Source organism: Ambystoma mexicanum, chromosome 4q, assembly GCF_040938575.1.
Source record: "Ambystoma mexicanum isolate Mex_15411 chromosome 4q, UKY_AmexF1_1, whole genome shotgun sequence".
NCBI lineage: Eukaryota > Metazoa > Chordata > Amphibia > Caudata > Ambystomatidae > Ambystoma > Ambystoma mexicanum.
Window position 1 is genome coordinate 538,508,887 of NC_090928.1, and position 22,802 is coordinate 538,531,688.

Genomic DNA, 22,802 nt, shown 5'->3' on the forward strand with positions numbered 1-22,802 from the left:
CAAGCTCACCACCTCTGAAGAACGTAGCCTAGACCGCCTGTCACTGCTACCTAAACTGGTTTGGCTACAGCTCAGAGTTGTCCCTGTCACAATATAATTTAGCCTTCTATAGATCTGTCCACCAGGCCAGAGTACAGAAAATCAGTCCTAACAAATTGGTGTACAGCGGTGGGATGATCCTCTCCACATAACCTCTGGGTGTTTTGTGAAAACTATCTGTAATGGGTACCACAGTGTAGAGCACTGGTGGTGTGCCCAGATAATACTTACTGACCACAAAAGTGATGGGTGGAAGGTTTCGAATGAATCTAAACCACTGGCAATTGCTCTGGGCAACCTTCCACAGCACCGTTTTTTAGCCCGTCTACGCCATTGCAAAAGGGGACCAGCCATGTGCAAATCAGTCAGCAGCTGCCGCCACCGAAGGTAGCAGCCCAGCCCGAACTGCCAGGCCAGGTCCCCTCTGCACAGAAAACCAAGCAACCCCAGACATGTTTCGGCCTTGTTGGACCTCCTCAGTGAGGTGCAGCCTGGTTTCCTGTGGCGCAGCGAGCAAGGGACCCACGTCTGTGCATACCCTCTCTCACAAGGAGAAACAAACTGACATCAAAAGTGATGGGTGGAAGGTTTCGAATGAATCTAAACCACTGGCAATTGCTCTGGGCAACCTTCCACACCACCGTTTTTTAGCCCGTCTGCGCCATTGCAAAAGGGGACCAGCCATGTGCAAATCAGTCAGCAGGTGCCGCCACCGAAGGTAGCAGCCCAGCCCGAACTGCCAGGCCAGGTCCCCTCTGCACAGAAAACCAAGCAACCCCAGACATGTTTCGGCCTTGTTGGACCTCCTCAGTGAGGTGCAGCCTGGTTTCCTGTGGCGCAGCGAGCAAGGGACCCACGTCTGGGCATACCCTCTCTCACAAGGAGAAACAAACTGACCACAAAAGTGATGGGTGGAAGGTTTTGAATGAATCTAAACCACTGGCAATTGCTCTGGGCAACCTTCCACACCACCGTTTTTTAGCCACGGTTTTTTAGCCTGTTTAATACTTAAACAGAACACTATAATATTTGACTGCCTTGTGGCAGCAGTCACCTACTATAATAGATATCATGGAAACAATACGTTTCACCTCTTTAAGTTCCTCCCAAGTGGATCACTTGAAAATGTTATGTGTTGACAGGGACTTGACAGTCTCTGGCACTAAAGCAGAGTTAATTTTGAAACTCTTAATTTAAAAAAGAATATGGTTGTGCCTATCCTAACAGATAGTCCTGATAGTGGAGGTGGGGCTGGACCCAGCACCAGTAATGGAATTGCTGCCCTGCAGTGGCTAATGTTGAGGATGAGGAGGAAGAAAGTACATCCCATGGAGTTCTGTCTGTAACCACCTCAGAGGCAGAGGCATGTTTGTATTTGAAAAAGGAGAAACTCAGCCTTAACGAAAAAGAGCTTGAGTTTAATGTGGCCAAATCAGAATTTGACAGAGTTGAAAGACAGGGATCACCAGCTGGAGCTTGCCAAGATTCAGGCATCGCAAGGTTCTTCCAGAGGATCTGGAGATGGGTCTGGGTTCTTGTCATATCCTAGATTTCCAAAAGATCTTCTAAGTATGTATGAAGATAAGAATGCTATAATTGATTGGCTTGTAACCTTTGAGTATGCATGTGTGGGGTACAAAGAGTGAGTGATGCTGATAGAATTGCATGGTTGATCAGCAGACTGACCCATTCTGGCTGCAGTGCCATTACGGAAATGTCTAAGGCTGATAGATTAGACTTTGTAAAACGTATGCAAAAACTTATCCTCCAGTTTAGGAAGACTCCTTAGAGAGCATAAAAGAAAATAATGTATGACATATGTGGCCTTTGTTGCAGATTCTTTGAAAACCCTGTGTGGCTGGGTAGAGGGCTATCAAGTAACCACCTTTGAGGGTATGATCAATTTGGTCATCCTTGAACATATTTTTGCCTCTTGGTCCCCACAGCTTAAGCATCATTTGGTTGACTGAAATGAGTTCAATCCAAAGAGTCTAGCCATTACTGCTGACTTGTGGCTGTCGCATAGTGTTCCATAATGACAAGCCTACTTCAGGTAAGCAGGAGGAGGGAAAGAAGTAGAGAGAGAAAGAGGGCGAGAGTACTGATACAACTATGTCCAAGAAGGCCCACAACATATTTATGAAGGGGAAATCACAAGAGTTGAGGCAAGGTAGTGGGACTAATCCTCCCAAGCATACAAGTGGTTTCTCTAAGCTTTCCTATGTGTCCAGTTCCAGTGGGACTTGTTGCACTTGTGGAGCCAGTGACCACAGGAAGTGGGACCCAAAATGTAAGAGTAAGACCTTGGGGGTCCACTCTGCGATTATGGCCTTCTCTCAGTATGAGGTAGACGAGTTTGCAGGGGTGTTCTTCCCTTTAGAGGCCCAGTGCTCTGCGTCTAGTTGGACATGAGTAGTCTTAAGTAATTGTTTTGGGTTTGGTCTAATTACATTTCCAGCCTACAAAGAAATATTTAAGGTCTCAGTCTATTAGATAGGTCTTCTTTTCACAACGAAACAAGTTCCACATCTTAGATAACCAAGTGTTGACAGTTTGTATAAACAAAGTTTCCCTGCAGGAGCTAATGTCAGTTTGCTACTAGTACCATATGGAAGGTAGCCTGTTTTTAGTGCTATTTCTAGGAACAACAAAGTTGTCTGCCAGGCTCATGACACAAGATTCTATGGAGCATGAAATTGAGCAGTTTGTCATGTTACCAGTTGTTTTGAGCACATTTTATCAATAAGTGTTAAGTTTGGGACAGCCACACCATATGTGTAGGTAGGTCCCCGCTCCTCCACATCCCCTCTATCAAAGTCCTGTCTAAAGTGTCGGGTTCTCGATGATGTACCACATTGAAATACATTTCTCCAGCATTGCCTCTTTCATGGATTCACATGCTTTGAATATTCCCCCATCGTCGGGCTGGGAATCCTCGGTTACACACTTCTTACTTTATTATATAAAGAAATAACAGGAGTGTTTTGTAGTCTGTCCATGTCCTTTTAGGTGCATTTAGCCCCATCGAATGCTACGTCGAGTATCTAGCGCCAACCCCACCCCTTCAATTGAAATCCTCAAGAAATCAGATAAGTCTACAGATTTATGATCAAAATGGAAAGCCGATCTGAAAGTTGTTTAAACCTTGTGTAACTTGTGGCATGAAAAATGTTTGAGTGTGACTAGCATAAAGAATGTATTCACTGCCTATATACAAACCACAGTACAGGTGACTGTGGGATATGTCAGGGCTTTAGTGCAAAAACACCAATAGGCAGACAGAGAAGGCTAGTGTTCTGGCTCAATGAGAGCAAGTGTCCCGCATCTGAAGCAGAATCCTCCAAAAGTTTAGCAAGTAGGACTACCATCCTCAAAAGAGGTCTAAGTCGGAGGAGAGCCCATAAAAAACAGATTTTCAGAAAAGCCATAAAACTGTGTCTGAAAGGAACAATGTCAACAACCCTAACCTCACCAATGGCTATGACAGTGCCGCCCATGACGTGAGACTTGTCGACCATCGTCCACGGACTGAAGGTCCTAACGTCGAAGAGCGTCACTCAACGACAAGACAGTCGACGAGCACCACGGAAGTGGATCGAAAATGTAATTGACTGAATCCATGATATCGTCAACAGGTCCTCTGTCATCAACCACGTCCACGAGCGGAAACAAGACACCGCCAATGACCTCCCACAGGTGGGGCAATCAAAGGCATTGTCGATGACAACCCACAGAGACGGATCAAAAACTCAGTTGACGACTGCCCACGGAAGTGGGTTAAAAACCTTGTCAACGAGCACCCATGGAAGTGGGTTCAAGACTTAGTCTACGATACTGTTGATGACACCGTCAACAAACACGTTGAAGACTGCCACAGCGGATATAATGCTGAAGGCATTGAGTGACAGCTCATCGATAGCTGAGCTGGGTAAAACACCCAAGAGCCAAGCAAAGGCACCAGATATAGTTTTGAAAATTCCTGTGCAGCAATCACACACCACCAATTGCAGGATAAACAAAGACAAGTTGACATACCACCGGCTGCCCCGTCAAGGGGTTGACAGCTTTAACGCCAGTTTGTGAGCTCATGCCAGATCAAATATTACAGCACCACATAGACTCAGAATTTGAACAAGGGTATTCTTCTTTGTTTTTGGATTCTGATGACTCAAATTTTCTGAAAGGAGGTCAAAATCCACAAGGGCCTGTCCCAGTACTGGTGCCAGTCCCACCACTGCTGCCAGTCCCAGCATTGTTGCTGGGCCCTAAGCCTACTTCAGAATACATCCACAAATGATACTCTCTTTACGAGTACTCACATTCTTGCGAACTTTGGTAGGCCAATTTGACAAACGCCTGCCTGTTCGGCAAGCACCACCTCCTCTAGCGCCACCTCCTCCCCCACAGAGAGCAATTGACTCGATGGCTATAGATTCAACGGCTAGACAGTGGTCAAGGTTACCGTTAAGTTAGCAGACAAGGTCACTGTTAAAAGAAAGAAATCACCAATAACACCAGAGCAGAGTGATCGTTGACACCTACACCAGTGCTTCCTTCAGACAGACTCTTACCGACATCCTCTGTCCTTCCGTCTCCAGGCCAATGGACCCCTCATATGGTCTCTGTTCTCTCACCTTTTTCTTCTCCCATTAATTGTGGCAATTGGTGGGAGGTCCTCCTGGCCCCCTTCCACTCCTCTAAGACCATCATTAATGTCTATCTGAATGGCACTGTCTTGGTCCAGGGCACTGGGCCCAATCTCCTCCTTTTTGATAGGTGTTTCCTGCGTTTTATCAACTTCATTCCTTCTTCTGCTACTCTGACCAACACCTCTCTGTCTCCTCCGCCACCTCTCTAGCACCTTCCTCATTGTTGCCAGCTACTGTGAGAAACCTAAAGTTGTCTCCCTAGATAGTCCCTGGGGATCTGCCATCCAGGTGGCCAGGACACGGCCATCCCTATTGGATCCAGCTCCTGGGGGTGGACCAGTGAGGGAGGATCACCTGGATGGGGGGTTCTTTGGGGAGTGGGACACTGATGGCCGAGACGCTGTATCCCGCTCCTTTCAACACCTTTTCCCTATCTTACCATATAGGATATTCTAAAACACTGCACCCCTTTTCCGACACAAACACTTTCACACAACACGGAAGAGAACGGACTTACACCAGAGCCGTTTACCTGCCATGTCCCAACAAACGGGTCAGGCAAAGTCAGGCAATTGACCAGAATCACACACAACTGACAACCTTTTCCCTTACCCACATGGATAGAAGGTGGAGCACCAGAGCACAAGACCAGCAAGGCGGACCGCACAACGTGAGAGCTAACGCAGCACAGCAGTTCAAGAGCAGTTCAAGAGCAGGCCAAAGACGGCGAATAACGAGAGGGTGGCAAGTAGAGAAGTAACCTTGCCCTTTCCGATGAAGGCCCGTGAAACCTCTGCAGATGGAAACATAAGTCCGTGAACAATAGCCAGCATGTGTTGCAGCAGATGTCTACGGTATGCAAGAGCCTCCTGCGCTGATAACCAAGCCGGGGAAGGACGCTGGTCTCGATGGTACCAACCTTGACTCCATGGATAAAGAAAGGCAAGCAGTTCATCACAGCCGGTGAGTCGAGGGGAGAATCAATAAGAAACATAAGAAACCGAACTGTGTTGAACGAAAAGTAGCCAACGGCTAATTTGAACTTTGAAAGACTTACAGATAAGATTGAGGAAAGATGGGGGAAAACCAGCAACAGAGAAGTCGGCACCACGTGGGTGCTCAGGCAGGAAACTCTGGGAGATTACCCGATGGTAGAAACTATCAGAACCAGAAGCCCTTGTGAAGAGGCGAAAAAAGGTCAAAGTGGTCATACAGGGGTCTTATAAAATCCTCATTACCGTTGAAAGTATTTGACCTATAGATGATTGAGAAGCAAAGGGAAATGAATCCCGCTTGGCGAAATGAGCGCATGAACAGTGTGTTCTGAAGGTTGGCGAGAGTGAACCCTCAAGAGGGAAGCCGACAATCAGGAACTAAGCCTGAAAGTACTGTCTAAAAAGACATTAAGACTTGTGAGTGTAACGGGTATTGGAAGACCAGGGGAAGTGAATTGTCCCCCTTGTGAAGTGGGACCAATCCCGGTCGAGGGAGATCCAGGGTTTAAAAGCTATCACTCAAAGTTCATGGAGAAAGGAACTGTTCAATTGATTGGTTGAGTACGATACGTGCTAGGTCGGTGCCCGGAAGCGGGGTATCCAGGGGTGAAGCCATCACCCAATGTGAACTGTGGAAAGGAACTTTTTGTTTGTATTGATTGGTTGGATACATCAGGCCTCGTAGGCAAGAGACTTTTTAATGCAAAGAGACTTTAATATCGAAGAACCTTATAGGTGGAACGGAACTGTGAGCTTGTGCTGAGAAAGTTTGAGCGTGTGCTGTGCTCCAAGGTCTCACCTTGTCCCATGCTGAAAATGTGGGGAAGGGAGACCCCTGGCAATCACATCCTGACTTATTATTTGGAACACTTCTTTTCTTTATGGAGACCCAATCCCACACTCTTTCTATAATTAGTGGTAAGGACTTGGCAATAGGTTCTTCTTAGTATAGGCCCTTTTATTTGATACAACGCCACTAGACCTGCCTTATTTTTCATTTGATGGTCGACGCTTGCACCCACCTTACATTTCGGTTAGGCGTTTTTCCACCCTGCATTCATTGTTCAATAAACACTCTTGAACTGTGATCACTAGGGTCTGTCTTTACTGTTGCTACCATGAGTTCCTTACATATGGTGTCAGGTATGGGATGTGATTGAATTGAAACTAATTGAGGAACCCTACAATTTCAAAACCTTCGTCAGAGAGCCTCTAACCCTTCCATCACCACCAAGGAATCAATAGGATTTGATATATGTAGCAGTAGGGAAGCTACCATTCCCCCTGGGAAAAAGATGAATGATTCCTACAGACTTGGTTTTGATACCCCCTCAGGGTTGCTACATTTCGTTTAGCCCCAAAATCTGGCATAGCACGGAGGTTCGGGATAGACGTCTTAGCAGGGGTTATTGATCCCGACTTTAGGGGAGATGTGAAATGTGAAGATTCTCTTAAAAAATAGTGGCGAAATCCCTTTTGAGGTACGTCAGGGAGATAAAATTGCTCTGGGAATTTTGGAAAGAGCTCTATTTTCTTTGTTTAAAGAATGTGAATCAGATAAAACAGAAAGAGGTAACTTAGGCTTTGGGGAAGCTGATGAATCAATTAACATTGAAGAAAGGATGAACGAGAGGAAGCCCCTATCCCCATCTTGCAAACTTTCACCCGAATGCGAGAACATACAAAGTTAGTCCGAGACTTAGTTTGTACCCATATGGAAAAAGCTTGGAGTCAGCAAAAGGCCACTTATGACAAAAAAGTGAATTTAAGATCATTCTCCATAGGATAGAAAGGGCTGGTCCTCTTACCAACCTCAGAGAACAAGCTGGTCTCCAAGTGGCACAGACCTTATGAAGTAGTAGAATGAATGGGAACCTGTACTTATAGAGTAGCCCAACCGGATAGAAAGCAGACTATCCAATTATATCACGTAAATCTCTTGAAAGATTGGAAAGCGAACCGGTCAGCCACCCATGCCAAAGTACTACCCTGTCTGGTTCCCGAAGACATAGATAACTTTGATTTGATTCCTCCCGAGTTAACTACTCAACACCAACAGGACTTAAAACATTTATTCATTTCATTTCCCGATGTATTCTCAGAAAAACCAGGCAGAGTAAAAGGTACATACCACTATATTAGAACAGCTGACGGTAAAGTGGTACACTTAAAACCATAGCGACTCCTGGAAGCTCGTAAGTAGATAGTGATCGAGGAAGTCAACAAAATGTTGAAAGCTAACATTATTGAGCCCTCCTCAGGTCCATGGTCCTCTCCTATCGTACTGGTCACTAAACCTGACAGTTCCTGGAAATTCTGTATGACTTCCGTCAAGTTAATGCCATATCGGATTTCGATGCCTATACAATGCCACGCATCGACGACCTAATTGATAAACCCGAAGCAGCCACCTTTCTATCTACCCTAGATTTAACCAAGGGGTACTGGCAAGTTCCCAGATATGGACCAGATAACGAGGAGACCGTGTTTTGAACACTGCTAGGATTATTCCAATTTAAAAAGTCCTACCTTTCGGTCTACACATTGTGCAAGCCACTTTCCAACGTCTCATGGATTAACTCCTACAACCCTATTCTGATTTCTGTGGGGCTTATATTGACGATATCATCATTTATAGTAAGACTTGGGAGGATCATCTCTTCCATCTTTATACCATCATTAAAGTCATCAGGACTGCTGGCCTAACTGCTAATCTAGTGAAGTGCAGATTGACCCAATCAGCCGTAAAATATCTTGCCTTCTTCGTAGGGAACGGGTATGTACAACCATAACATGAGATGTTAAAAGCTGTCTTACATGCACCAACTGCCAAGACAAAAAGATCTTAGAGCTTTTCTCAGGTTAATAGGATACTACCAAAGGTTTATCCCCAATTTTTCAGACAAAACAGCCTGGATGACAGATAAACTTAACTTCATTGGAATGACGAGGATGAGATATGTTATAACACCTTGAAGCAGATGCTGTGTCAGAATCTAATCCTAAAGGTAGTCAACTTCTCTAAGGGTTTGTCTTACAGACAGATGCCTCCCTTACAGGATTAGGAGCTGTCCTGTCCCAGGTTTGCTATGGATTTGAGCGTCCCATATTATTCACCAGTCGCATAATGGTCCCACATAAAAAAATTAACCTGTTGGAATTGGAGGCCCTGGCCATCATGTAAGGTATTATACATCTGAGGTATTACCTATTGGGAAGAAAGTTCACACTTGTTATTGACCACTCACACTTAGTGTGGATTAGCCAATGCAAAGACTCCAACCCTAGAGTCATGCAATGGTTTCTAGACCTACAATCCTATTGTTTCACTGTGGAACACAGAAAACGAAAAGACCAGGGAATTGTAGACTTTCTTTCCCAGTTCCCATGGGAAACAAATGTGGCTACATCGCATGGAGGAAAGGTATGTGAGAAACCTGAAGATGTCTCCCTATATAGTCCCTGGGAATCTGCCATCCAGGTGGCCAGAACACGGCCATCGTTATTGGATCCAGTTACTGGGAGGTGGACCAGTGAGGGAGGATCACCTGGATGGGGGGTCCTCTGGGAGTGGGACACAGACGGGCTGGACGCGGTATCCCCCATCTTTCAACACCTTTTCCCCATCCACCATGTAGAATATTCCAAAATACTGCCCCCCACCCCTTTTCCGACACAACCACTTTCATGCAGCACAGAAGACAACGTATTAACACAAAAAACGTTTACCTGACATGTCCCAATACAAGGGTCAGGCAATTGACCAGAATCACACACACCTGACCGTTCTTTCCCTTCCCCACAGGGATAAAAGGTGAAGCACCAGAGCAAAAGACGAGCAAGGCAGACCGCACAACGTGAGAGCTAACTCGGCACAGCATTTCAAGAGGAGGCAAAAGACAGCGAATACCGAGAGGGTGACAAGGAGAGAAGTAACCTTGCCCTTTCCGATCAAGAAGGAAACATTAGACCGTAAACAATAACCAGTGTGTGTTGTAGCAGATGTATACGGTACGTGAAACCTTCCTCCGCTGATAACCAAGCAGGGAAAGGATGCTGCTCTTGGAAGTACCAACCTTGACTCCAAGGATAAAGAAAGGCAAACAGTTCATCATGGCCGGAGAGTCGATGGGAGAATCGATAAGAAACCGAACTGTGTTGAACGAAATGTAGCCAACGGCTATTTTGAACTTTGAAAGACTTACAGATACGATTCAGGAAAGAGGGGGAAACCTGGTAACAGAGATGTCTGGCACCACGTGGGTGCTCACGCAGGAAACTCTGGGTGATTACCCTGATGGTAGAAACTACTGGAACCAGAAGCCCTTCGGAAGAGGTGAAAAGAGGTCAATGTGGTCATACAGAGGTCTTGTAAAATCCTATGTACCTTTGAAAGTCTTTGTCCTACAGATGATTGAGAAGGAAAGGGAAATTAATCCTGCTTGGTGAAATGTGCGCATGAGCAGAGTGTTGTAAAAGTTGGCGAGTTTGAACCCTGAAGTGGGAAGCTGACAATCGGGAACTAAGCCTGAAAGTACTGTCTAAAAAGACATTAAGACTTGTGAATTAACAGGTATTGGAAGACCAGGGGAAGTGAATTGTCCCCCTTGTCAAGTGGGTCTGAGCACGGTCAAGGGTGTCCAGGAGTGAAAAGCTATCACCCAGAGTTCATTGAGAAAGGAACTGTTCACTTGATTGGTTGAGTACAATACATGAGGGGTTGGTGCCCAGAAGAGGGGGACCAAGGGGCGAAGCCATCACCGAACATGAACTGTGGAAAGGACATTTTTATTTGTATTTGCTTGTTGGACACATCAGGCCTTGAAGGCAATTGACTTTTTAATGCAAAGAGACTTTACCATTGAATAACCTGATGGCTGGAATGGAACTGTCAGCTCGTGCTGAGAAGGCTCGAGAGTGTACTGTGCCAGCTGGAACAGAACTGTCGGCTCGTGCTGAGAAAGCCCGAAAGTGAACTGTGCCGGCTGGAACGTAACTGTCAGCTCGTGGTGAAAAAGCTCGAGCGTGGGCTGTGCTCCAAGGTCTCACCTTCTCCTGTGTTGAAAACATGGGGAAGGGAGACCCCTGCTGGCAATCACATCCTGACTTATTATTTGGAACACTTCTTTTCTTTATGGAAACCCTATCCCACGCTCTTTCTATAATTAGTGGTAAGGACTTGGCAATAGGTTTTTCTTAGCATAGGCCCCTTTATTTGACACAACACCACTGGGACTGCCTTATTTTTTGTTTGATGGTCGACGCTTGCTGCCATCGATTTAGGTTAGGCGTTTTTCCACGCTGCGTTCATTGTTCTTGAACTGTGATCACTTGTGTCTGTCTTTACTGTTGCCACCATGAGTTCCTTACACTACTCTGCCACCTCCTTCTTCTGCCACTTCTCTGGCACTCTCCTCATCCTCTCTGACTACTTTCATCTCCTTTTTTCTCCTCTGCCCACTTTTGGGCCCCTCTACCACCTCGGCAGGGCATACCTCAAGCCTGTACCCCTCCTCGGAAGTCTTTCAAATGTGGCAATCTGCTCCACGTCGCTACTCTCACTCTGCTGTCAAACACTCTTCTGACATCTGCCGACTTGTCGAAGAACTTGATCTGGATGTCCTCTCTCTCACCGAGACATGGTTCACGGCCAGCTCTGTCACAAGTTTTGACACACTCCTCCCTGATGGCTGCAAGATCCTCTCTGAACCCTGAACCAACTGTGCAGGAGGTGGAGTTGCTCTTATCCTTCTGGAGTGGTTCCCTGCTTCTGTCATTCCTATGCAGGCCTACTCCTCCTTTGAATGCCTGGTCTGCAGGTTCTCTATCTCTCCTGTACTCTCTTACTGTGACTACCAGCTACAGGCCACCTGGCCAAGTCCTCTCTCTTGTACTGACCACTTTCTGCTCTCCTGCCATTTGACTCTGTCCCCCTGGTGAAGCCGACCCCAGCACTGCCACTCACCTTCTCGGTCATCCGGCCCATGAAGCAGGTGTCAGTGGAGGCTTTTGCTGCTGCTTTCTTTCCTCCTCCTACACCTGCACCTGACTCACACCGACACAGCCCTCTCTAACCTGCATCTCTCTATCTCTAACACTCTTGATGCCCTTGACCCCATCATGAGGATCCTTTTGAAGCCTACCGCCAAGTGCAACTCTTGGTCTGTTTCTGACCTTGCCACCCTAAAATGCAAGTGCAGGGTGGCTGAGAGGATGTGGAGGGCATCAGGCGCATCCTCTGCCAAACTGGCCTGCCGCCTGCTCCAAAAGCAATACAGACTTTGTCATGTCCAAAAAGACAGCTTACATCAAGGCTCGCGCCTCTGCAGTCTATAACAACACGGCCAAACTCTTCAAAATGTGCAAGGAGCTGGCCAATCCTGCTGCAGGCTCCACCTCCTTTACCCTCCGAGGCCCTCTGCACGGCTCTGACTTCTCACTTCACCACTAAAACTCAAGACATCCTGTCCTCTCTCTACTCTTCCTCTCCCTCTAACTCTCTCGCCCCCTCTCTGGCTGCTACTCCATCTCCTCCTCCTCCTCCTTTTTCCTTTTTTCCTGTGTTCACTGCTGACAATGTTTCTAGACAAATCTGATCTATGACAGTTTCGTCCAAGCAGGTGCTCCCCTGCTCCTCCAGAACCATCAAGGACCACATTGACACCCTCGCTCCAGCCTTGGCCGATTTCTGCAATCACTCTTTTGCCACTGGAACTTTCTCCCTCTAAAGCACTCCCTTGTGCACCCCATCCTTAAGCCTTCTGTCGATCCTTCTTTTCTGGGAAACTACCGCCCAATCTCTATCACTCCTTTCCTTGGCAAGCTCCTGGAAAAGCTGGCCATGTCCCAGTTTACTCTTCATACTGAACCTGTTCATTGTTACCATGACCATCAGTCTGGCTTCAGAGCAGCCAGAAGCACGGAGACTGCTCTCCTGAACACCTGTGAAGACCTGCTCTCTAATCCCGACTCTAGCCTTCCTGCTGTCCTCATCCTTATGGATCATTCCTCTACTTTCAACACAGTTAACCACGCCATCCTGATTAATCGTCTCTGTGACAATGCTGGGCATCACGGATCGGGCACTAGCCTGTTTGTCCTCCTTCCTCCTGGGTCGACCCACCCAAGTCCAACTTGGGTCCTTTTTCTCCCCCGCCTGTCTCTCCACATGTGGTGTTCCCCAGGGCTCTAACCTCTCACCCTGGATTTTCAACCTTTACTTGGCACCTCTGGCCCACCTCATCTCTACCTTCTCTTCTAACTTCAGTGTTATGCAGATGACAGTCGGCCCTCCTCCAGGCTCCCCTTAGCCTCCTCTCTCGTTCTTTCCTGGCTGTCTATCCGCTTTTCCGGAATGGTGCGCCTCCAACAATCTCTGCCTTAATGCCAGTAAAACTGAGATCCTTCTCATTGGGACCCCTGCTCCCGCTTTCCCTCTTACACTATGGCCGCCCTCCTTGGGCCCTCTTCCTGCGAGGCAAAAAACCCTGGTGTCATCTTCAACTCCACTCTTTTCTTCTCTCCACTCATTACGTACCTCTCTAAGAAGTCCCACTACCAGCTGCTCCTCCTCAGAGGTATTCTTCCTTTTCTCACTTTCCCCCAGAAGCTCACTGTCTCCAGAACCCTGGTTCTCTCTTGGTTGGACTACTGCTAAAGCTTTTTTCTAAATCTTCCTGCTTCTACTCTTCACCCTCTACAACTAATCCAGAACAGAACTCTGAGACTTGTCCTTGGCCTCAAGCCCAGGGATCATATCTCAACACACTTTGGGGAGTCCCCCGGATGAACCATTCAAAGACAAATTTAATGGCCCTGTCTTAACTCATACTGGGTCCCACTCCCTAGGTTATTAACATCACCACACAGAATGTAATACACAGTACACTGAATTTTTCATTTAGTATAAAAAGGTTGTAATTGTATTACATAGGCCATAGGTCCTACGTTTCACAAAATAAAACAAGCCACATACAGACATATATTAATGTGGAAGATGTGTATATACATCTGATAGCATTTTTGTGGTTAATTAATAAAATTAATAAAAGCTAAAGGAGACACAGCCAAGATTCTCTAATATGGTGGAGAACGGGCACACATGCTGTCTTCCTGGCCCTATCTGGCTAACAAGTCACAGAAACGCTCCATAAAGCAGTGTCACCTATTTCAAGTTCTAAAATTGATTAAACATGGCGAAATAAATTACGCCTGACCGAAAAACACACATCCCAGGGATCATATCTCTCCAGACCTGAAATCTCTTCACTTGCTCCCGGTGGCTGCAAGGGTCAAGTTGAAGACCCTCTGCATTGTCCACAAAGCTTTCTGGGGCCGGGGACACACTACACCCAAATCTCTCTTCCTAAGCACTCTCCTTCCCGAGCCCTCCACTCATCCACCGCCAACTTTCTGACAGACGCTTCTCCAGGCAGAGAGTGGGGATAGATTGCTCACCTCGGCTGATGCTTCCCTCTGGAAGAGCCTCCCTGCCTCTCTCAAACATGAGCAGGACTACCTAAGTTTCCAGGTTCTGCTCAAGACCTTCCTTTTCGCTTCTGCCTTCTCTCTTTCTCTCCCCTGCTGATTTACTTGTCTGCTGCGTCAACTGGTTACCTGACCATCCTCTGAATCTTAATAGGCACCAGGTTCCTACACGACCAGTAGCCCCTCCAGGCTTACTGTGCACTTGGGGACTGTATCAGCAACCCTACAGTCCCCTGCCTCCTTGCACTTACTCGAGCCGGCCACCGCTGCAGCACTTACTTGAGCTTTACATATTGTACTTCCCCCTTCGCTCCCCCTGGCACTTCTCCTCTCCCTTCCACCTGGCACTAGCATGATCTGTATGACACAAGGCCTAGTAACATCGCTGTTTATTCTCCTTCCTTTGTCTCCCCTTCCTTGTCTTGTCGCGCCTTGAAACACTTGTGTACAGGTCGCTTTATAAATGACTTCCATCATATCAATGCTTCCCACACAGGATGACCAAGAGGAGGGCGAATTGACGAGACAGATGTCTTGTATCTTGGATCTTGTCTAGGAGGAGGGCCTTCTTCTCATGAAAAGCACTTTCAGAACCAGCCCTGGTTAGGCTGGAGAAGAAATTTGGGGTGCCGGATACCACACCCAAATTCCTTACAGCACAGCCTACCCCAAACTCAGTAGAGTCTGCAGCAGCAGGAAGGAACGCTTAGAACTCAGGTTTCCAAATGTACACTCCCTCCTGACAACAAAGGTTGGAAGGTGGATGCCCTCGGTAAGAAGGTATTGGCCTTCAGAGCAACAACTATAAAAGTGGCCATTGCTCTAGTGATCAGGGTTCGATATGACAGGGAGATTTAGAACAGGATGGCACCCATCCTGGAGCATTGGCCTGAGGAAAACCGTAAGGAAGCATTAGCCATCCTTCATGAAGGAGAAGAGGCTTTGAACCCGTAGTATCAATATGGCGGTTGACCTTGCAGAAACTGTGTTTAAGCAAATCAGTAATGGAGTCGTACTCTGCAGGCAAGGTTGGTTACGCTGCACAGACTTCCGCACAGAGTCACTTACAAAGTCGTTTACTTCTCTACAGGCAAGTTGTATCTTTCGTTCCTTTCATGTAGCATCTGGTCACTCAGCGGTCTTTACAAGAAGAGGCACATCCTATTAACATAGTTCCTACTACTCTCAGGGATCCATGAAGTCATACCAAGGATATAATTCCAAGGAGTACAGGAACACGCAGACACGTAGGCTGTTGTCTTCGTTCCAGAGAGGAAGATTACAAAAACAACCAGCATGACTCCAAATATAATAAATGCCACACGTCGGCGGGCACCGATGGAAGTAGCATCAAGACCTAGTCTACAATACCTATGACGACACCGTCAACAAGCACGTTGAAGACTCCCACAGTGGATATAACAATGAAGGCATCAAGGCGCAGGAAGGGGTAACCTCCAACATCATCTAAAGGAATGAAAACATATTACAATAGACTCATGGGCCCTAGACATAATTCAACATGGGAACGTCCTGGGGTTTGCCAGAAAACCACCAAATGTACCTCCAAAGCTCAAGATACAATCTCATCTAAAATTCCTTCAAGCCGAGGCACAAAAAATGCTCATCAAACGAGCTATACAAAAGTCCCAAAGAGGGACCGAGGCATGTGAGTTTACCCGTGCTACTTTGTGGTAATAAAGCCAGATTTAAAATGGAGGCCAATTCTCGAGCAACGGAACCTAAACAAATTAATTACAAAATAAAGGTTCAAAATGCTTGCCATAGCAGATGTCAGCAAGGAAGTAAAACAAAATGACTTTCTAGGATGTTAGATCGGCAGGATGCTTATTTTCACGTCCCAGTTCACAAAGCTCACAGGAAGTTTTTAAGGTTCATAGTAGGCACCAACCACTAACACTTCGAAGTGCTGCTGTTTGGCCTCCGGTCCGCCCCAAGCACCTTCACAAAATGCCTTGCGCCGGTGAAGGAAAGGTCATCACATTTACCCATACCTAGATGACTGGTTAGTGAGGGGAACCATACATGCTGCATCAGCAGCAATGACCCACATGGTATGAATGCAAACACGCCTTGGATTCACAATTACAAAAAATCCTGCATGCAGCCATCCAGCAATGTAGTCTTCTTAGGAGAAGCATTTTCCACCAGTGAGTCGCTAGTTCGCCCATCACAGGAGAGAACGGAAACCATTGCACAAGTAGCAGCCACCTTCAGACCAAGCAAGTGGCTCTGTGTCAGGAGGTGTATGCAATTGCTGGGGATGATGTCATCAGGCATACCCCTAATTCCCAATTGCAGGCTGCACATGAGACCACTGCAAGAGTTTGTGGCCGACAGATGGTCGCAGGTGGAGGGAACCTGGGACAACAACGTGCAGATAACACCTCAGTTGGTTCAGTGATTGCTTTTGAGGCAAAGACCTCACAACATATCCAAGGACATGCCGCTGCAAGAAACACCACATCAAAAGACCTTGATAATGGACGTGTCCCTGGCGGGATGGGGTGCACATGTCGGCAAGTTGTGCGTAAAAGGGCAATGGAAAAAGCAAGAAGCGAGCCTACACATCAACATTCTCGAGTTGAAAGCAGTGGCTCTGGCAGTCCACTTGTTTCTACCAGTAATAAAAAGGTACACAGTGAGAGTATTGAGAGACAGCACGGCCACTATATACTATGTAAGAAAACAAGGGGGTGTCTTATCCAGAACTCTGTCACGGGAAGCACAAAAACTGTGGCACTGGGCAAACACGAACCAGTCCAGCTCAAAGCGTTTCAGCTACCGGGGGTGCCGAACACGATTGCAGACAACCTCTCAGAACAGGCGAGCAATGTCATGAGTGGGAGCTGTGCGACAGACGGCTAAAGTATTCAGACAATTGGGCACACCCCGCATTGACCTATTCACAACGCAGTGGACCAAGAAATGCAAATCCTTCGCCAGCAGACATCCATAGTCAAATTCACTGGGATACGCATTTGCACTGTCGCGGAAGGGTCTATTTGTATACGCTTTTCTTCCAATCCCAGTAATCTGCAGAGATGTTAGCTGACAATGTATCCCTGCTGCATCATCGTCCTTGCTCCAGCATGGTCTTGACAACCATGGTACTCTGATGTCCTGCACATGTTGGAGAATTGCCACATTCTACTCACGGCTGCTCCCAACTTACTGTCGCAGAAAATGGGTCAAATATTCCACCACGGCCCGGGGTCACTCAAATGCATGGCATGGCTCCTGACTTTGCAGAATTTGGCCAGTTAAAACACTGGTATGAATGCAGGAAAGTCCTGCAGGCAGCTAGAGCAGTCTCTACCAATAAATCCTACAAGAACAAATGGACCCAATTTGCAAATGGTGCGCCCCCTACTGATACAGCCTCACTGCCTTCTACCATACCTTCTGATCCCGGCAAGCGGGGGTTTGTCACAAGCGTCTATCCGTGTACATCTAGCAACTATTTCTAGATACAATAGAAGAAGAGACTGTATCCACTATATGTGAAAGGATTGTCAAACATCATGAAAGGCTTATTTCGTAACCTATCCGCCAGTCAAAAAGTCCCACCACAGTAGATCCTTAATACAGTACTGGCAGGGCTCGCAAAGCCACCTTTTGAACCATTGGCTGCAGCACATATCAAATGCGTCTCCTGGAAAGTTGCCTTTTTAGTGGCCATCACTTTGTTCAGGAGAATTTCAGAGCTGCAAGCACTGTCGATCAAGGAACCGTATCTCAGTTTTACTAAAGACAAAGGGCCTCATTACGACCCAGGCAGAAAACCATTGTGCTAATGGCACCATGGCCCATGCCGGTAACTTACCGACTCCGCCATGGAGAAAGGGGGAATTACCACCCAATTACAAGGTTGGCGGGGCGGTAAATCCCCCTTCCTCCATGGCCCTTCCCCATTCCCATTTTTGCCCCATAGGGCTCAATGGGAATGGGGAAGGCGCTAAGTACGGTACCGCAAACTGCGGTACCGTACTTAGCACCAAGGTCCCTTTGCGGGTCCCTACTTTAACAGCTGGTGTAGACCAGCCGTTAAGGTCGGGTCCCGCAAAGGGACCTCGTAATCAAGCGCTAATGGGTTAACGGCGCCTCAGCCTTTTACGGCGCTGTTAACCCATTAGCGACAGGGTCGTAATGAGGCCCAAAGTGATCATGAAAACAAATCTGCGCTTTATCCCTAAAGTGCCCAGAGATTTCGACATAGATTGCACTATTGTGCTACTCGCTTTCTTTCGAAAAGCGTCATCGCAAGCTGAGGTAGCTCTACACTCTTTAGACCTAAAGAGAGCCATGAAGTTCTATCCAGATAGAACAAAGTCCTTCATACACACACCGCAACTGTTTTTGGCTTTTGGTCTATCAAATAAAGGTAAAGCCATTGCTAAATAAGGAATAGCCATATGAGTCACATCTGTGATAGCAACATTAGCAAAATGCCATGCTGAAGCCAAGAAACCTCTAACATCACCTGCACACGCCCATTCCACCAGGGTGACAGGGCCATCAGCGGCCATGTGGGCGGGTGTCCGACTACCTGACATAGTCAGAAGAGCCATCCTTTGCACCACCATATTGTAAAGAGAACTGCAATGTATTACTTTTCAAAGCATTTGAATCCATGAAAGATCCGATGCTGGAGAAGGAGTAAGTTGCTTACCTGTAACTCCTGTTCTCCAGCATTGGTATCTTTCATGGATTCACATGCCTCCCCCCTCCACCCCAGGTATATACCCCAGGTTTATAGGCTACAGAATAAGTAATTCCGGGTTACAATATGAGCAATGCCTCGGGCGGGGGGATGGGGAGGGTAGATACTCAACGTCCCAATGAATGGGGCTAAAAGCACCCAAAAGTGCATGGACAGACTACAATACACTTGTGTTTTTTCTTCATATAATAAAGTAAGAAGTGTGTAACCAAGGATTCCCAGGCTATCGGCGAGGAATATTCAAAGTATGTGAATCCATGAAAGATACCAATGCTGGAGAACAGGAGTTACAGGTAAGCAACTTACTCCATATAAGTGTTTCTTCATGTTCTGCCATCCTAGCTGACTTTTTTACAATGTTACATATTTTGGCTAATTTCTTCTCCTCGGCGGTGCTGTAAGGTATACAAGATTTTCCACGGGAGTTGCCAGGACAATGAAGGTCGGAAAACACCTGGAAAACCAGTCATCCTTCTCCAGTGTTGAACAGAAGGTTGTTTCCTTGTGCCCCTATGTGCAGTGAGAAATGTGCCAGGTAAATGTGGGCTGATCGTGGGTTGCCTAGTGGGTTGCCTATTGGGTTGCCTAGTGGGTTGCCTAGTAATGGGCACACTGGGAGACGTGACAAAACCTTATAAATCTTCGAGTCTGAGGCATAAGCCGCAACTACATATAGAAAAATCTCGATTCGTCGAGTAATCTTCAGGGGCTTTGAGAAGCCAGGAATCCAGTCCTTCGAAGGAATCATAAAAAGTCGGCAACTCCAGTGGCCTCGCTAACACCATCGCCATCGACGCCAGTGTCGAAGTCGACTCAGACAAAATCGACACCAACTTCGAAGTCATTGTCGACGATTTCTTTGAAGTTGTCGAAGCTCATGGTTACGCAGGAAAAGGTTTTCAAACCCTTACCAACTTCAATTTATGAAGACAATGAGCCCTCAGATGACAATACACCACCATTTGGCTTACAAATTGGTACCCCAAATGTGCCAGAGGAGTTAATTACTGAAGAGTTTGCGATAAAAGGCTCGTATGAAAACCTGCAATCATAGAACAAAAGAAATCCAAATTATGGATAACTGCGTCCCCTGCACACTTTCAATCAGGCATATGGCCTAAATGGATTAAACGAAAAAAGAGATTTTTTAAGAATCAGTCAATAATACAATTTAATATCTCTTTAAGATTCAGAGTTCCAATATGTAAAGATTCCAAAAGAGGAAAAATTCCAGGAGTCGTTTTCTTTAGAGAAAGATGGTCTTCTCCGATTTATTGATTTTTTTCTAGTTGCCCAACGCGTTTCGAGATAACATTCTCTCTTCATCAGGGGCTTAAGTTTCAAAATCATAAGCATCTACAAAAAACATATATAGAAAATGATTTAGTCTTGTGCAAAAGATTTCATACCTTAATAGTAAAAGAACTCATATTGCCCCAAGTCACTTCACTTGTCCAGGTAGAGCTTAATTTAAACAAAACAGTGTTTCATTTTTCTAAACCTAGGGTTAATCTCGTATGGATAACATGTCCTTTCTGTTGTAGATTATCTAAAGATACCTTAATCTAAACCATCTATTAATCAAACACATCATTTTTTTGAAAAAAGGTGTATTAAACCAGAGCCCATCTTGATAAACGAAAGGATAGCAGATTAAAGTTTAAAATGAACAAACTCACTTAGGCTGTGTGAGTCTAAAGGTCTTTTTTTCGAAAGGAGTAAAAGAGAAGGGCCCTCATTACGACCCTGGCGGAGATCGCGGTGCAATATGCACCATGGAGCACGGTGGAAAGCTGCCGATACCGCCATGGGGGTTGGCGGATTTACCGCCCCATTCCGACCTTGGCGGGGCGGTAAATCCCCATTCCCCATTTTACCCTTCCCCATTCCCATTTTTGCCCCATAGGGTATAATGGGAGTGGGGAAGGCGTTAATTACGCCACCGTAAAATACGGTGGCGTAATTAACAACAAGGTCCCGTAGCGCCATGGATTTCTCCGCCGGGAAAAACCAGGCGGAAAACGGCTCCATGGCGCTACGGGAACTCGTAGTAGGGCGGACGGGTCCGCCGCGAATACCGCTGGCGTAAACCCACTCCGCCAGGGTCGTAATGAGGGCCAAGGTCTTACCCTTCTTCCACAGTCTGGTAAAGATAAGATAGGTGCCAGGGCTGGGAGTTGGTAATCTCCCAGGTGTAATCAGTACAGTGGAGACAGCCAAGTCTCAAGTGATGAAAGGTCAGAATCCGACTCCTAAAGGAGTTGAGAAAGTGCATGTCAAAAATTATGATAGTAGATTGGAGTTTATTAGAACACAGGTTTCCCTTGGAGCCCATCCCACATCCCGCTTGCTCAGAACCCCACAAACACAAGCCTTACCAAGCTGGGCAGAAAAGTGAACATTAGCACTGGGAGGTTGATAAAGCTGAAAGGATGTCAGTCACCGGATTTGTGTTATGAACTGAAGCAAAGACGGGTGGAGAGTTGCTGGAGCAACTGACCACGGATCTGGTTCCTTTAGATGCCAGAGCACATAAAGGCAAATTTGGATATCTGGGTACACAAATTTGGATATCTGGGTACAGGGCAAGTCTCAAATAACTTTTGTAGTGAGATGTTTTCCAACAGGAGTTTACACCCAACAGACAGAGGGACTGGAATACAGGATTACTTCATTACATGATGCAGAGCTTTTCATATTAAGAAAAGTGGAAAGGCAAGACTACCTTAATTATTTGTGCATGCGGCTGTTGTTGCTGCATCTCACTGACTAGGGTTACCCTTTACGTTGCCCCTAACACCAAACACATGCAGGAGCATCTGAGCTTCCTGACAAAATTGTAACAAGCTGTCTCCACTTCTATTTAAAGGCAGACTGGTCGACATTTAACTCGGTCACTTATTTTCCACTGTATAATGTTCTCCTGGGTTATCAGGCATACTTCGATGGCTTACCAAGTGATGAGGATTGGGCCAGCTGAAAGTCAACATTCTAACAGTAGCCTGCGAGAGCATTTGGACCTGTAATTTGCTGAGCATGTTCTGGTATGTTATGATGTAGTATTTGAGAATAATATTTTTAAGTTGTATTGCTAAAATGAGCTGCTATCAACATTCATGCTGAATGAAACAGGCCAATGTTTCCAATCAAGGTTTAGCATTATATTAAATTAATCATTATTTATACCATGTTTCTATCTGATCTTCAGAGCTTCAATTTGGCCTAAGCTTGATGCTCCTGGAGTCTCGGATGGCCATCAAGAGTAGAATTCTTTGTAAAATTCAACCGCCAATGTATTCACTAGTTTATTCATCTGTGGCATTCTTAGTATACTGATACAGGCTGTTCTCTTCACTTATTAGATCAATGTCTTTTCAATTACTCTAAGTATTTCATTTGGAATCCAATGTCTTACTTTCTTTTACATGTATTCATTTAGTATGTATATTGTAGACGGTTAATTATTTCGCATATTGTTGTATATCACTTGGCATGTAAAGGTACACAACGATGTTGAAAGTACATAATCATTAAATGGCGCTTTGAGAAGTTTCCATTCCTTTCCCTCAGCAGGATGATGCTGCAGAAAAAGAATTGTCACCCAAGGGGAAGTGTCACAATCTCAGGACGAGTGATAAAAAGTTTGAAAAGATGATTAAATTGGTGAGAAAGTAGAACACACATTTATATTTTTTATATATCTTTCATTTTGAAATGTCTGATTTGTAAAATGTGCTTCTGAAAAACCTTGCTTTCTTTACTGATTTAATAGGAAATCTGTAATGTTTATTATAGTGTCAAAAATATATATTTTTATTTATGTACTTTATTACCCAAGCGCATTAACAGCAACCAGTTTTTCAACAACTATAGTAAGAAACGTGAATA

General features: G+C 45.9%; 1 protein-coding gene across 1 annotated transcript in view; it reads left to right on the forward strand.

Annotated features, from left to right (window-relative positions):
* Positions 1 to 22,802, forward strand: part of ECT2L (epithelial cell transforming 2 like) — a 2,055,529-nt gene that overhangs the window by 1,071,180 nt on the left and 961,547 nt on the right. The window contains exon 15 of the mRNA XM_069608104.1: positions 22,485 to 22,577. Within this exon, the coding sequence (XP_069464205.1) occupies positions 22,485 to 22,577 (93 nt within the window). The remainder of the gene's footprint in view (positions 1 to 22,484; positions 22,578 to 22,802) is intronic.